This window comes from Neopelma chrysocephalum, unplaced genomic scaffold (assembly GCF_003984885.1).
Source record: "Neopelma chrysocephalum unplaced genomic scaffold, ASM398488v2 Primary Assembly neopelma1_45, whole genome shotgun sequence".
In the NCBI taxonomy this organism is placed as follows: Eukaryota; Metazoa; Chordata; class Aves; order Passeriformes; family Pipridae; genus Neopelma; species Neopelma chrysocephalum.
In genome coordinates, this window is record NW_020897704.1 from 20,177,803 (window position 1) to 20,193,770 (window position 15,968).

Here is a 15,968-nt window from a genome sequence, read left to right on the forward strand (position 1 = left end):
CCCCCGAGAAAGGCAGACAGGCGGACACTTTTGGGGTCTTTCATTGGGGGTGATCCAAAGCCCCAGGCACGGAGTTGGCTGGAGCTGGGGGCTGCGTGGGCGAGCTCCCCGCACTGCCCCGGGGAAAACCCTCTCCGCATCCCCGGGCGCCGCATGGGAAGAGGCCCTGGGAAGAGCGAGGCGGAGGGCAGGCGGGGGAAGTTGGCCGGGATTTAGCACCATTATTAAAATACAGAGAGATCGCTAATGCTGCGGTTCCCTCGGTTTCGCTTCCTCCCCGGGCGCCGCAGATGAGCGCACCGTGGGCGCTGGAGGGGCCGGGTCGCCCCCGGGGCAGGAGCCCCGCGGCACCGGGTGGGTGGTTTGGGCTCCTGGGCCGGGTTCTACCCCCCCAGCCTGCGTTGGACGAGGGAATTTGGTTATAAACCCAGCAGAGCCACCTGTGGGGAAGGTAAAGTGTGTGTCTCCCCCACGAGGGCTTCAGCCCCCGCTGCTCGTCACACGGATGCTTCTGCAACTCTCTGCATGCGGAGAGGAGCGAGGGGCGCAGCCTCATCCCTTTGCCCCCCCGCTTTCCCCCCACAGCTTCCTCTTCCGAGCAACGGGGATGAAGAAGCCAAAAGCCCTACCTGTGCTTGACCGTGCTTTCGGTCGCGATTTACACCCAAACCCGGTTGGCGATCCTCCTAAGAGGCTACTGGGGGGAAAAAGTCCAGAGCCATATTCTGGGACATACGGTGGGTAGGTAGTGATGGGGTGATGAGCGGAGGAGGTGGCTCCTCCTAAAGAGGCCATGCTGCTCCGAGAGTGAGAGGACTCCAGCTTCATGGTGTCGGCCAGGGACACCTGGTATTTGATGCATTCCTTCTCGTCCTGCCGGGTGGAGCCAGTGGAGCCAGGGGTGGAGATGGACGGATCCGGGGACACATCTTTAGGAGGGGTCGGCGGGAAGGTGAAAAGATGCGGGCTGGAGTGACCGGCGGATAAAGTGGAAGAGGAGGCGGGTGGGTAGACGGAAAGGGGTCCTGGTGAGCTGTGGTGGATGGAGGTCTTGGAGAAGGGGCTGAGGTTCCAAGGGGAAGCGCTGTGGTGGCTGCTCAGCGCCTTGCTCCCGTCCAGCCAGGGCAGCGAGCCGTGCAGCAGCGGGGGGCGGCACACCTGGCTCCCTGCTCGGAGAAAACACAGATACATGTCGGCCTCATCCCTCTGCCACCCTGGCAAAGCCCCACGTGGGGGTCCCGGGACGTTCCCCCCTCTTCCTTCCCAAAGAGCTCAGCATGCGGCGGAGCAAGCAAAATCACATCTGATGCGAAACCCCGCTCCTCTTTAAAAATAAAATTTAAAAGCTACAAGAGCCCGAGGTGGCAGCCCCGGTCCTGCTCAGGAACAGGTCTCCGGGTCGGGACCCTCTGAGCAGGGGTACCAGCCCTGTGACACGGGATTTGGCGAGTCCTGCTTCACTGTCTCCCTTTTCCAGGCAATCCCATGAAGACTTTGAAGCAGAGATCCTGCGTGAAATTGCCAAGCCCCGACTGCAGAAATCATGTTTTTCGTAGCTGGAAAATTATTTCCCGAACGCAGCCGTGGGCTATAGACCCTAGGAATTTTCTGGCCAAACGAAGAAGACCAGACGATGCCCACAGATATGTAATAACCTTTCCTATAGGGCTGATAAACTTTGCAAACTGCTCAGTTTGTCTTTTCTTATTCCATGAGTCTGCACAGAAATGTTAGATGGCTTTTTCGTGGTGATATGGCACATGCAGAGGGTACCAACTGCCTCAAAAGAAACACTCCATCCCCTTCTTGTGACAAGAGACATTTCACTTGTCTTTTAAAATACAGACCTGGACTTTGTAAAAAAAAAAATCCACCAGATTTACACAGTCAATTTTGTTCCCCTTTGGTTACAAATATTCTTAAGGACTTGTACTTAATATTTTAAATTCATCTCGGCCCTTGCTAAACAAATAGAAAAATACATCTAAATAATCCAATCTACCCAAATCCACAGCAACTTGAACAAATTGCTCTAGGCTGGAAAACACAGTTATTCAACTGGAAGAGAGCAAGTTTGTGCCTGCTAATAAAGCCCTGGAAACTCACTGACATCTAGAGAGCCTTAACCTCTGTACGTATCGTGATCTGTGTATAGAGACTGCTAAATATACAGGAGAGATGCAAACACAGATGTATAGAGGCACAGATAGTTAAAGAGCTGATGCACTGTGGACACGTATGTTTGCATGGGAGCTCGTGTGTGTCTAGAAAAGCTCCAAACTGGTTTTCACCGTACCAGACATTTGTGAACAATACTGAAAGTAGCTGCTCGAAAGGAAGGGAAGGTGGGTTATACGAATAGAAAGGGTCAAGATTCATTATCTTCTCCAGGAAGTAGCATAGTAAATAATATTCAGGCTAGATCAGAGAGACCGCATTTCCACTTTCTGCTGATATATTGGAAAAAAGAAATGAAAAGGAAAGAAAAGAAAGGACGGACAAAGGCTGCTGATCCTTAGAAATAATTGTTTTAAAGGGACTAATAGCAGAACAATGCAGTTACTGAGCGGAGCCTAATGCAGGCTCGCACTCAACAAGTTGCTGAGGGCTGGGAGCAGCCCCCTGAATCGGCTCGGCTCCATCTCCACTCGCTCATCGCACTTTCTTCTCCTTGATTTTGGGGTGATTTCCACTGCAAACCTCGGGGATTTGGACTTCACCACGACAGAGGTCACAGTCCGGTTTCACGAACCAGCATTTGTTCTTTTCCTTCCTTTTTTATTTTTATCTTTTCCCTATTTTTTTAACCATAAAGGTAAACTCAAGTCAATAAAGACTGAATCTCTCCAATTCTTCATAAAAGGTGGTACGAAAGTACTCATCCCTCCACTGACCTGGGCCCCATCGGCCTCAGGTATTTCACCTCCTTTCTAAAAGCTGTGACCCAGGAACAAACTTCACATCGTGGATCATTACCTTCCTGCAGAACCCTCAGGAAAACACACCAGGTCTGATAACTAATTACACTACAGGCTATATTTTCTTTCTTACTTTCTTATTTTTAGCCCACGCCATGGCGCTGCCGGGGGTGAGTGCGCAAAACTTTCGACCCAAGCCTAACAAGCTCACCGAGTGCGAATGAAATAGCCCAAGCGTGAGGACAGCGGGGTCATTTTCACACCCCTGCTCTCCAGCTTGCTTTTCTTCCACAGAGCAGCTTAATCGTGCAAAAACTAAACACAGTATGAAAACACTAACTGTTAACCTAATTAAACAGAGGGGGGAGAAACCGAAGCGAAAGAGAGAGAGCGAAAGGAAGAAAACAAGAGAAAGATGAAAGGGAGAGAAATAGAAGGAAGGAGAGCAAGAGAGAGAGAGGAAAAAGAGGGAAGAGGGATGGGAGAGAAAGAGAGGACGAAGAAAAAAGTAAGTAGAAAGAAAGAAAGAAAGAAAGAAAGAACGAAGGATTAAAAAGAAAGAAAAAAGAAAGATGAAAAAGAAATAAAGAAAGTGAAAGAAAGGAAGTAAGCCTGAATTTTTATTTATTTCCAATAAGCCAGCCCCAAAATCCACCCGTGACGTAGCTTCCCCGCCGGCAGGAGAGGGTCTGTCCGACAGGAGTGGGGCCGGTGGGGCTCAGGGCAGCGCGGAGTCGCCGGGACCGGCACCGGGAGCGGGGCAGGACCGGGTCAGCCCCGGGGGAGCCGGGTCTCGGCTCGGGCACTCACCGTGGTGGGCCGTGGGGTATCTCTGCACGGTGGCTCTCACGGAGTTGCCGTAGTACGGAGGGACGGGGTTGCCTTGTCCGTCGATATTAAAAAGTACATCCACTTCCTCGGCGAGAGGATACTGCGTGGGGTCCATGTAGGTATGGCCAAGCGTGGGGTGATGCGAGTCCGGGTGCTGCCCATTGAGCACGGCCGGGTGGTGGTGGCTCACCCACCGCGGCTGGTCCGTGGAGACCTCCATCTTCCGCGCTCGCTGCTCCGCCGCTGCTCTTCCTCCTCCTCCTCCTCCTCCTCAGCAAGGCGCGGAGGGCTTGAGATCGGAGGGGGAGACGCTGCTGGAGTTAATGCAGGGCGGGGAAAAGTGCTCGGCGAGTTTGGGGGATGTTTCTGGTTAGGTTTGTTTTAAAGCGGAGGAAGGGGAGGTTATGGTGATAAACGATCGATTCCAAAAGAAAAAATTAAAAAAAAAAAAAAAAAAGAAAAAAATCGGGAAATAATAAAATTTAAAAAGGACAAAAAAAAAAATCGGGGAAAAAAGTTCTCTGCGAAGTGAGGTCCCCTCGTATCTTCCGCTCTGTTGCAGATGTTTGTCTTCTTTGATCACCTGTAACGAGAGAGAGGAAAGGGAAGGAGCAGAGAGAGAGAGAGAGAGAGAGAGAGAGGTAGGGAGAGAAACGTGCTTGAGAAGTTCTGAACTTTAGCACCTGACTTTTTAGGCAGGAGAAAACCCATCCCATCCCTCGGCAGCCATCCCTGGGAAGCGCCTGCTCTGCCCTGGACCCACCTCTCCCAGCGCCTCTTTCTCTTTCGCTCTCTCCCGGCTCGGAGCGGAGCCCAGCAGCTCCCACCGCGCTCCTACAGCCCAGCTCTTACTCTTCCTTGGGTTTGGTGGGGGAGTTTTGGCTTTTTTTTTTTTTTTTTTGGTCGTCACCGCTGTTTGTTTATTTGTTTATTTGCTCCATTTACACCTGAGAAGCTCCAGTGGCTTAAGTCGGTGAGAACTTGTGCCATTCGCTGCTCCGCAGCCCGGAGTCACTTTGATTGCTCATTAATTATTATGCAACCGAGAAAGGGGGGAACGGGGGGAAAAGAGAAGGGAGGGAGGGGGCTAAATCAAGGAGGGGGTAAAGCGATGGAGAAGAGGGTAGGGGTGAAGGGAAAGAGAGAGGAGAAAAGGAGGGTGGGGAGAGGGGGGGGGAAAGAAAAAAAGCGAGAAGTTGCTAAAGAAATTCCGCACAAACCTTGGTGGAGAAGCAGTATGTGACCCAGGAGGGATGAAGCTGAAAGTGCTTGATCAGATCAGATTGTGCTCTCTCGCTCGCCCAATTTTTTTTCTCTATTTTTTTTCCTCTCTCTCTTTTTTTTTTTCTTTCTCTCTCTTTTTCTTTTTTTATTTTTTTTTTACAGGGAAGGCATTCTTTCTGAAAGGAGCAGGATGGCGCCAGCCGGCTCAGTGCTTACAGACAGCTGTGGCGAGACGCAACTTAAGGAGGTTCCAGTGTCATAAGCCCGGAGGAGGCGGAGCCTGTCCCCGCCTGAGGAGGGGACCGGCGGGGCGCTCCGGCCGCCCCCGCGCTGCCCCCACGGGAACCCCCCGGCGACAACTTCTTTTCATTCCTCCCCGCCTTTTATTTTATTTTTTTTTTTAATTCTCTGTTTTTAAGGGGGAAGTTAAGTTTTCCCGCTGTCCCAGAAACTCCGCGAGCGTCCACCCCGGGAGGTGGTGCGTGGATGGGACGCGCTGGGTTATCCCGCTGATTCCCGGGGGGGATGCGAGGTGGATCGGAGCCCCCCAGGAGAGGGGATGCGCCGGCAGGTGCGGGACCTCGGGGGCCGTCCCCCGCCCCCCGAAATAAACCCGCCTCTCCTCCTCTTTAGAGCGGCCTCACGCAGGACTGAATTATTGTTATTTTTAAGGACGCAAGCGCAGAGAAACGGCCGCGCGTTCGGAAATAACACGGTTTTTGGGGGTGTTCGAGGTGGGTTTGTTCCCCCCCTTCTCGTTCCGCTGGGCACGTCGGGGGCGGTCAGGTAGAGATGGGGGGGTCAGTGCGGGAGTCGGGAGGGGACGGGGGGGCTCATCCCTTGGGTCTGGGAGACTCCATCCCTTGGGGATCCACTAATCCCTTGGGGATCCATCAATCCCTTGGGGGGCTCCGGGACGGGACCGACGAGACCCCCGGGAGCCCCGGCCGGCCACGCCCCCCCGCGGGCTCGGCCAATGGGCGACCGGCAGGAACTGGGGAGCCGGCCGCGGGCGGCGCTGATTGGCTGCTCGCCCGGCCCCCGGAGGCGCTGATTGGCTGCCCCTCCGCGCCCCTCCGGGCCGGCCCGGGCGCTGCGTTGAGCCAGGGCATCCCCTAGCGGTGCCCAGGGGGCATCCCACCGGGAATGGGGTGGGAACGGGGCACAGGGACACAGGGGACACAGGGGAGGGGGAGAAGGGAAAGGGAGAATGAGGGAGAGCGGGTGGAAAGAGAGAGACAAAGGACGCGAGGAGAAAGGAAAGGTAGGAAGATGGGGAAAAAATGAAAGATGGAAAGAAGGAAGGGGAAAAAAAAGGAAGGAAGAAAAGAAGGAAGGAAAGAAGTAAAGAAAGTGAAAGAGAGGAAAGAAAGAAAGAAAAAAAGAAAGAAAAAGAAATAAAGAAAGAAAGAAAGAAAAGGGGAAAAGGGAGAAAAGAAAAGAAAAATAAGAAAAAAGTAAGAAAAGAGAAAGAGGAAAAGGGAGCAGAAAAGAGGGGAAAGAAATGAGAGGAGAAGAGAAAAGAAAAGAAAAAGGAAAAGGAAAAGAAAAAGAAAAAAAAGAAAAAGAAAGAGAAAAAGAAAAGAAAAAGAAGGGAAAGGGTGGGGAGTGAAAGGAAAAATGAAGGGGAAACGGAAAAAAAAAAAAGATAATATTATTTTTTTGAAAAAGCACTAGAACAAGTCACTCACTGGGTGCCTCTGTCTCTCCGCACTGGCAGGAGCGCAGCCCGGCTGGGAAGGAAGTGCCTCTGAGGAGTTTTTATACCGGGAGGGTCTCGTTAAAGCCGGGGCTCCGCAGCGGTTGTGCCGGTGGCGGTGTCCCGGCGGTGCCGCCGGGGCGGTCCCCGCTCAGTGGGACCGGACTGGGCTCAGCCTCCGGAGCCGGCTCCGCTCGACGACCGGCGGAGCTGAGCCTCCCGACGGCGGGATGGATGGATGGATGGATGGATGGATGGATGGATGCCCCGCGTCCTCGAGGGCGCCCATTTTTAAGCCTGATTTTAAGCCCCCGGCGCAGCCCATCGGCGCTGGGCGTGGGGACAGGGCAGCAGCGCTGCGGTTTCACGCGTGAAGGATGCGCCGTGTGGATGCACATACATGTATTTATTTTATTTTTTAAAAAGTCACCTTCCGGGGCAGGTATAAAAACCGAGAATCAGCCATACGTTGGGGTCGGCGTAGCCCGGGCAGGGGGGAACCCGGGAAACGTGCCGGATTGGGAGCGCCGAGGAGGGTGGACGAGCCGAGATGGGAGTGGCAGCTCCCCCTCCCAGAACTGTCCGGGGGATGGGGATCGACGCTCCCCAGCCCTGCCCAGCCTCGCCGACGCCGCCAGGACCGAGCCCCGCCGCCCGGAGGGAGCGGGCACCGCTCCCGGCATCCTATCGGGGGCACGGGAGGGAAGGGGGAGACAGGAGCGGGATGACCCTCCCCGAGCCGGGGGCTTTAACTCGCTCCGAGAAAACTCGTGTTTCCTCTCTCCCCCCCCACTCAGAGAACCCGCTTTGCCCGTAGCTTTTTTATTTTGAGGGGTGACCCCTCCTTTACACACCCCAGGAGTTGGGGTGCGCTCTGAGGGGGGGAAACAGAAGGGAAAACAGCGCGATCTCTCCTGATGCACTTCCCAGGTTGACCCGCCGGGTCCCTCCGCACCAGGCGGCCCCATGGCCTCTATCCCCGCGGCGTGGGGGTGTTTTGAGGTGTTTAAGGTGCCCCAGAACCGAGGTGGGCCCTCCTTTGGGGAGGTATTTCTTTGAGAGGAGGAGGACGGTAAAGAGGGGAGCAACGTCCAAGAGCACAAACTTTCCGCTTCCTGCCCTCCCCAGCTTTAAGCGTTTTATGGATGTGAGGGCGAAGTCTCCCCGGGATTTGCCCCTTTATTCCGCCTCCCCAAATTCCCCCGCACCCCAAGAATATCCTGCGGGCCAGAGTGGTCTCCAGAGCTTGGGAAAAGTCACCTTCTCTCTTTTAACATTTGGGGGGCGTCTGGTGCCGAGTTGGGATCTTTGGGCAGGTGAGCTGAGATTCCCACCCCCCCTCCCTCCGGCAGTTACAGCCCTCAGACCTACAGCCGTGGGATCACAGGAGGGGAATTTCCATCCAGAGGTCACAAAATTGCTAAGCCATTTTAAAACGTGCCGCCTTTAGCCTGTCCAGAGGCACTGGGGAAACCGCTTTCCTTCAACTGTTTGGCGGACACGAAATGATTAATGCAAAATAAAATTAATAAAGCAAAAATGAAATAAATTAAAAATTAAAATAAGTAAAATAAAATAATAAATCAGCAGCTACACCAAGTCCCATCAGTGGCGGGAGGAAAAGAAGTGGCCCCGTCCTGCCCCTGTGAAGGACAACAGGGGTGTCACGATGGGACCCTGTCCCCCGCCTGCCCCTCGCAGCCACAGCCCCAGTAATGGGAGAAGGACCCCGCTTTCAATCTAGTTTTCTCAGACTGTCCCTTTATTTTCAACCCATGCTGGATAGACTCGATCATCCCATCCCTTTCGCAGCCGGGGGGAAGTCGTGGTGGGGAGGGTAAAATCTAACCCCACCAAAAGACCAAAAGAAAAAAAAAAGGAAAAGAAAAAAATAAAAAAAAAAAAAAAAAAAAAAAAAAAAAGAGAGAGAGTAAACCCATCATTTTCCTCCTCTCCTCGGATTATCCTGGGATCCCCGGGGGTTTTGCGAGGAGCGCTGGCCTTGACCGTCCTTTTCCCAGGCTGTGGCTGCAGATCCATCACCTCGCCCCCCCGCGGCAGCCCCCAGCAGGGTTTCCAGTGACAGCTCGGCGTTAATAGGAGCCCATTGTTGGAGCAATTAGCCCCAAGCTCGCCACCAGCCGCCAGATAAGGGTCGGGGGCTCGGGGGTTAGTTCTGCTGGGAGGGGGGAAGGGGGCCCTCGGGGAGGGGGGCCCCAGCATCCCCCCGGGTTGGGGAAGGGAGGGGGGGGGGGGGAATGGGGTTAACTCTGGCTCTAAAAGGTCACGAGGAAACGCTTTTAGCACAAGTCACTTACAATCCCAAAAAGGAGGGAATTAAATAATAATAAAATCAACAACAACAAAATCCTGAACTGGGTGGGATGGGGCGGTCACACAACCTACCGCTCCCCAAAAAATGATCAGTCAAAGGGCATTAAAGCTGCCGGGGCCCCCCGCTTTTATTTTTTTTTCCTTCAGGTCTTCCTGTTAAAATAGATACAGGGAAGGTTGCTGTGGAGCCGGGACCCGGGGCCACCCCACTCTTCCGTCCTCGTTGGTGCCCACCGCAGCGACTGGCACCTCGGGGCGGGGACAGGCAGACCCCCCCTCCCCCTTCTCCCCCCCTTCTCCTTTAGCCCCCTTTTAAACGACAATTGACTGAAAGGGGATTAAGTTACGTTTGTCGGGCTGCCTTTTTTTTTTCTTCCAGGGTACCAGAATAGTACAGGTAAAGCTGTACAAACAGCCGGGAGCGAGGAATTGGGGGGTTATGGAGAGGACACGGCCCAGGGCAGAGCTCCGAAGATTATTATTAATTTTTTTTGCCTGTGTACAGCAACTTGCCGAGAGAGAGGGACCCGGGGCTGTGAGTGGCGTTGCCGCCTTCCCGGCTGGGGCAGCCCCTCCCGGGGCACGGATCCTGCCAGCCCCCGGGACGGGACGGTGCTGGGCCCTGGTAAAGCTGCTGAGATAATCTCGGGTTAAACAAAGGTGGAGAGAAGAGGGAATTTTTTTTTTTCCTCTTCCCCCCCCCCTTCGTGAATCAGGCAGAAATTATGATTCGTTTCCCCAAGGCCCCCCCCCCCCCGGCCTTTATCACTAAAACGATGACCACCATCCCTCCAGTTAGAAGCTGGAAATTTATTATTATTATTATTATTATTAATAATAATAATAATAATAATAATAGTGGTTGAAGTGAAAGAGAGACTGCATTTCTGCATCTTCCCTTTCTCATCCCAGATGAGCCTTCCCCTTCGCTTCAAAACCAGACACATGAATGTTTCATTCTTTTTTTTTCCCTCTCTCACTCTTCTTTTTTTTTTTTTTTAACATATGCGTATATATTTCCGTTCTATTCTTATAATTCATTTATCTCCCCTTCACGGAGATCTGGAGGAAACGTAAACACACGCACATAAAGAAGTGCCGAGCCATGCAAATTCAGAGAGAGAACAAATCATCGGCTGATTACACCGGGTCCAATTTTTTCTCCCTTCGTGCACCACCACCCACTCCAGACGCACACAATTTTTTTTTGTTTCAGCGCAAATGATGCTATTTGATGGAGGGGGAGGAAGAGAGGGGGAAAACCCTGCTCTGCCGCAGAAAAGAAATTCGAAGAATTAAAACTGGGAGGAGAGAAACTGGGACTTTTCTTTCCCCTCCTCCCCTCCGCTTCTTTGAAGCTGAGAGGAGGGCGACTGCCCCGGGACACTGCAGGAGTTTAAAAAAAAAAAAAAAAAGTCTGAGAAAGATCAAAAACCGGCTCCGCAAGTCCCAGGGGCGACCTCTTCCCCCAACACATTCCCCAAACTGCGCGGCTGAGGCGCGGAGAGGAGCCGGGCAAAGGGGAGAAGGGGAGGGGGGGAGTCGTGTCAACCCTTCTGCCGGTGCCCCGTCCTGCTGCGGGATGGCAGGCAGAATCCAGCTCCCTTCCCTCCTTCCTTCTCTCCCTCCCTGCTTTGCTTCCTTACTTCCCTCCGCAGCACAGCCACGGTTTTACGCTCAGCCCGGTAAGTCTCTTTTCTCCCTCCCCCACGCACTTTTTCCTTTCTCAGACAGCAGAAGTGTACTTGGACAAGGGGTTCTGCTTCTCCTTTTTTCCCGTTCTCTCCTTTTTATCCCTCTCTCCGGGCTGGGCGAGAGGCTCCCGACCCTGGAGTGGGTCCTCGCCGGGCACGGTGCCGGGCAGGGGCGGGCGGGCGGCGCTCCGGGGAGAATTCGACCCCACAGAATTGAAAAATAAGAGCAGAAAAACCCAGAAAACCGCCTGAATAACCACTCCATATTACGGCGAGGTTAAAGACGTGCATTAAGAGGGAGAAATTAGAAAAAAAAAGAAAAAAAAGAGGGAGGGGGAATCAGTTTATTTCGTATTTCTCGGGTTTGCTTTATCTCCCAGGAACGTTTTGAGCCATAGATTTGAAGGCGTACTGAAGCATCTTGCAGGCTGTAAAGCCGACAAGCGCCGTTTTCCTCGAACCCCACGGAGAAGGTGAAGCTGCCGTCGTGTTTAAGGATTTTTTTTCTTTTCTTTTCTTTTCTTTTTTTTTCCTGAAAGCAGAAATTACCCCGGGACTTAGATAAAGAAGAAAGCACAAATCGCCAGGCTGCTGGCGCGAGAGGAGGCGGCAGAATTAACACCAGCTCCTTGGTGAGACGCAGGGGCATATCCCGACCTCCCGGGATTAAAGCCGGAGCGATTTGCTCCGGGAAGCGTCTGGCTGCTGCTCGTTTAAAGCCGTCCCTGCACGCCCCAAAACAAACACCCCTTGTCCACAGACCCCACCGGGGGTAACCCCGCAAGACGCGGCCGCCCCGCATAGTGTCAAGCCACTCCGTAAACGCGGGGCTCTACCGTCAGAAGCTACAAAATTCAAATAGTACCGAGGATGTCGGAATCCACACGATTTCTTTTCGCTCTAAAGAGCCGACTACGGCATCCCAAATTCCCCTGAGAAGCCCATACAAGCTCCCCGAGGTGCTGTCCCCCGCCCCTCGTCCAAGCACAAGGCGATGCCCTGCTCATCCCAGGGGGCGAGCGGAGCCCCCAGACGAGACTTCCCCCTCCCTCGCATCGCACTCCCTACCTGACCCTGCGGGGAAACACCTTCTCGTCTTATTTCCCCACCTGAAATTAAAACACCCCCTTCGGCTCTGTGAAAAAAAAAAATTCACATCCCCGGGGAGAAGGAAGCGCTTTGTCCCAGCCGGGAGTAAAACGCCGCGGGTGCAGTAGAGCTTCCCTCTCCCCTCCTTCCTTTCCGAGAGCCTGTTTCGCCTTTCCCGTGGCCCTCAGGTTGCCGGGACCCTGACTGTCCCCCCTGTCTGTCCGGGATACACCCCAGTACTCCCGGGGAAGGGGGATCGGTGTCCGCCCTGTCGGAGCAGCAGCTCCTGCCCGCGGCACCGCCGGGTCCCGGCTCCCCCGCTCCGCACCTGCGGCCCATAAATAATGGAGAAAACAAGCCGGGCCCGTGGTTATTAATTATCCGGTTGCATTAAAATCTGTCACCCGGAGCCCGCTGCCTGTGTACGGACACGTGAAGGTAAGAGAGCTTGGATGGATGGATGGATGGATGGATAGATAGATAGACAGATAGATAGATAGATAGATAGATAGATAGATAATTTTCTCCCTTTTCTATTCTGAAGACGTTCAATGACAGCTAACGCGGATTTCTGTACAGCCCGAGCCATTTCCAGGTTCCCTCCTGAAACATCCTCCGCCCGGTGTGGGGGGTGGAAAATTTTCCGACAAGAGGGCAAGGAGGAGGGAGACTTAAATCCAGGGATACCAGGAAAGAGGGGAAGCTCTCCTCCCGCCCCGCGGCCCCCAGGCTTGTCGGAGCCCAGAACGGCCCGGCCCGGGGATCCCCCCGGCGGGACTGGGAACCGCGGGAAGGTGCGGGGTCCGGCCCCGGAGCGGAGCCATCTCCCTCCTCATCTCAGCCTACCTTAATTACACGTCTCTGCGGTAGCTCTGGTTTGGGTTTACAAGGTATAAAAAGGAGAAATATCTACGAAAAGCGGTGGAGGATCACCCTAAATGGATTCTGTCAGAATTATAGTATTCCTATTACGTGTTATATATTAGATATTTTTAACGTGGATGTATAGAGTACTACACATATAGTACATATTAGGCACTATAGAGCACAGATCAATCTCACAGAATCAAATCAAATCGGTATTTGTGGGAATAGTACAGAACCACAGCCATCGGCAGATGCCTGCCCGCGTGAATATCGCTGTACACAGAGTCATACGACTAGGTCCGTATATACAAAGTATATATATTTATATATATATTTGCACATAGGTACTAAGACGGAACGGAAAGGCCCCGATTCCGCATATCCCGTAGGTATCTACCTACCCCTTCCCGTCCTGAGATTAATATTTCACATCCCAGCTATGACAGCGCCGTGTCTCATCTCCCACCCCCCGCCATCCCAGCCTCACTCCTTTGCCTCTTAACACTCAGGGGTAAAACAGCTTCTTCTCACCCGCTTCCAAAATTTCGGCTCCCTCCCGGATCGGGGTGGTGGGGCTTTCCCCAAGGTCACCGGGAAAACTAAATTTCCCCCCATGCACCCCAAGCAATGAGGGAGGGTCGGGTTGAGTTTCAAGCCCTTTGAGCCGAGCTCCCCATCCTAATGCCCTCCACGTGGAGAAGGAATAAAAATGGGAAGAATTTAAAAAGAAAAAAAAAAAAAGGAAGAAGAAAATAGTAGGAGGGTGAGGGGAACACACGAACAGGCAAATCGGTGTTCACTGACCTGGGCAGACGCTTTTGATTTTGGCCGGTTCCGCTGGAGCGCTCAGGGCAGGAGTGCGGGAGGAGCGGAGCCGCTGCTGGCATGTCGCAAGCTCCCACCGAGGGGGAAAACCTGGGGGAGCCGCATCCTCCGAACGCCCACCCTTGCCCTCCTCCTCCTCCTCCGGGCTGGGCTGAAGATCAGAGCTCTTCCGGGTTGGGAAAGGGCAGAGAAGGAGTGAGAGGAATATGATGGGCCATTTCTTTACACACCCATCGATGGGGCGGGGAGGTGGAGGCGGGGGGGGGGCAGGGGCAGGGCCAGGGCCGGGGGGACGCGCCAGGTACTGGGGCTCGCAGCGGTGTGAGCGTGATGTAACCCGTCCCGGGAGCAACTGTCAGCGCCGTGAGCCTGGAACAGCGGGAAGAGAGAGAGGGGGAAATATAATTAAGCGTATGATCACGCAAATAACGCCGGGGCTCGCTCCGCTGCATCGAAAGCTTTCAAGGAAAAGCGGTGACATTAACGGGGAGGGGCTGGTTCTTCTCGTCTACCCCCCCTTCTCCTCGGGAGTGGGGGAGGGAGGACGGACACACCTTTAACGACCCTATTTTCCTTTATTTATTTGCTTTTAGTCATCGCTAATTTAGTTTTATTTTGTATGTGTATCTGTGTAAGGCTCCAGGATCTAGACAGGAAAAAAAAAATAATAATAATTCACACGCATGTCTTGGCCCTCCGAGAGTGGGGGGTGAGACGACAGTGCCCCTGTATCCCCTGTCCCCCAGTCTTCTTCGGGACGAGGAAGGCTCCCGGCCACGGACAGGAGCGCGGCAGGGACCGACCTAGGGGTAGGTCCCAGCCCTGGGGGTCTGTGTGTCCCCTTCTCTGTCCCCTCAGAGCTGGACTGGCTTAAGCCCAGGGCCAGTGCGGAGCGAAAGGGGCGGGCGAGGGGGGATCTTCAGTCTCCTGCCCGCTCCTCAATCTCCCCTCCCCGTGAACACCTGGGGGTTTTCGAGGGCTGGGGAGTGGAGGGAAGATAAAAACCCTTCTTAAACTGCTGTAGGGGGAGGAGAAGCCAGGGAGCCGGGCTGTGGCCATGCTACAGGCTCTCGGGGATGTCCCAAATCTTTCAGCGATGAGAAGATGGAGGAACTGACGGGGGCAAGCGGGGGAAGGTGCTGATTCTCCATACTTAACCCCTCATTCGTGTCATTCCCCAAAACCTAATGCCGCAGCCTCAGTGTGTCCCCCCGTTACACTCGATCCACCGGCAGATTTTGCTTGCAAGAAAACTTCCCCACGGTTTGGTGATGATCTTTTTATTTGTTAAGGGTGGGTGCTCATTTCGGGGGGGAGGGAATTGGGGGCGGGAGGGGGTGTCCTACCAGCAAAACCAGACAAGACAAGGAGGACCAGCTGGGGAGGACTTATCCACGGAAAACGCTTCGCCGAGTGGTCACGCTCTTTTACCAGGATGGGCAGCCACGTCCGAGCGGGAAAAGTCGGGAGGGGGAAAAACGCTCCCCCACCTCATCATTTAACATCAACTCCCACATCCACCACTGGCGTGGAATGCTACCACGGGAAGGAACCAGAAATGCTTTAATCCCAGAACTAAACACGGTGCATGGAGCAGACCCCAGGCCCACGAGTGGGAGACCCACTCGTGCTGGAGGGATGCAGAGCCGCCCTCCTCGGCCCGACTCTGGTACCCGGTAGAGACCCCGACAACGCATCCCGGCGGTGTTGAGTCCCTGAGCTCCAGAAAGTGGGGCAAATTTTGATAATTGATCACTTAGTGAGGGAAAAAAATTAAATATATGTATATACACACACACTCCTGGTCCTGGAGGGATATTGTTGGGTTTTTCTGCTGACGTTGGGAGTTCGCTATCGCTGCTTCTAGAGTGACTCTCTGTGAGGTGAAAGGTAACGCGATCGCCTCCCAATTCTATCTTTAGAAAACACATTCAATTAAGGTAATAACTTAAAGCTCATTAGGGCTGCTAAGGGAACCTTCCTACAGCCAAACACCGACGGAAACAGCTCGGGCACCCCAAAAGCGGAGGGAGGAGGGTTGAGCCCGTCTACCTTCGCCGAGAATTGTGCCTTTTGCTAAGGAAAAGCTTCGGGGGGAAAAAAAAAAAAAAAAAAAAAAGAGGATTTTATAGCCACGAGGCTTGTGTGGTTTGCACTGAGCCGAGTGGAGGAGCCGGGGATAAATCCTTGCGCGGTATGGGATAACAAAAAAGGAGAATGCAGCTGAAATCACTCGGGGTGTGTGTTCCCCATCATCGGGCTGGGAAAATCCCTGGGAAATCTTCTACTCCCCAAAACAGTTCTGCGGGAAGGAGGTGAGATCAACCTGGAAGGTGTTGCCCGGAATCCCTTCAAAACTGCCCAGAAAAAAGAAAAAATGAAAAAGGCGGGGGGGGGGGGGGGGGGGGGGGGGGAGGGAGCTGGATCTGGGCTGCCTAAGCACATCGTGAAAGTGGGGGGCGAGGTGGGGAAACGAAAAATCAAGAA

General features: G+C 53.7%; 1 protein-coding gene across 3 annotated transcripts in view; it reads right to left on the reverse strand.

Moving 5' to 3' along the window:
* GATA3 (GATA binding protein 3) overlaps window positions 1-13,654 on the reverse strand; it is a 28,978-nt gene extending 15,324 nt beyond the window's left edge. For 2 of the 3 annotated variants that reach the window (XM_027679574.1, XM_027679572.1), the window contains exons 1-3: window positions 13,461-13,654; window positions 3,729-4,332; window positions 630-1,166 (exon numbers count right to left, since the gene is read on the reverse strand). In XM_027679574.1, coding sequence (XP_027535375.1) covers window positions 630-1,166; window positions 3,729-3,969 — 778 coding nt within the window. In that variant the 5' untranslated portion in view covers window positions 3,970-4,332; window positions 13,461-13,654. Of the gene's footprint in view, window positions 1-629; window positions 1,167-3,728; window positions 4,333-4,969; window positions 5,487-13,460 lie in introns of those variants that run through there. The other variant, XM_027679573.1, reaches the window with a different exon arrangement.
* Between the last annotated feature and the right edge of the window lie 2,314 nt (window positions 13,655-15,968).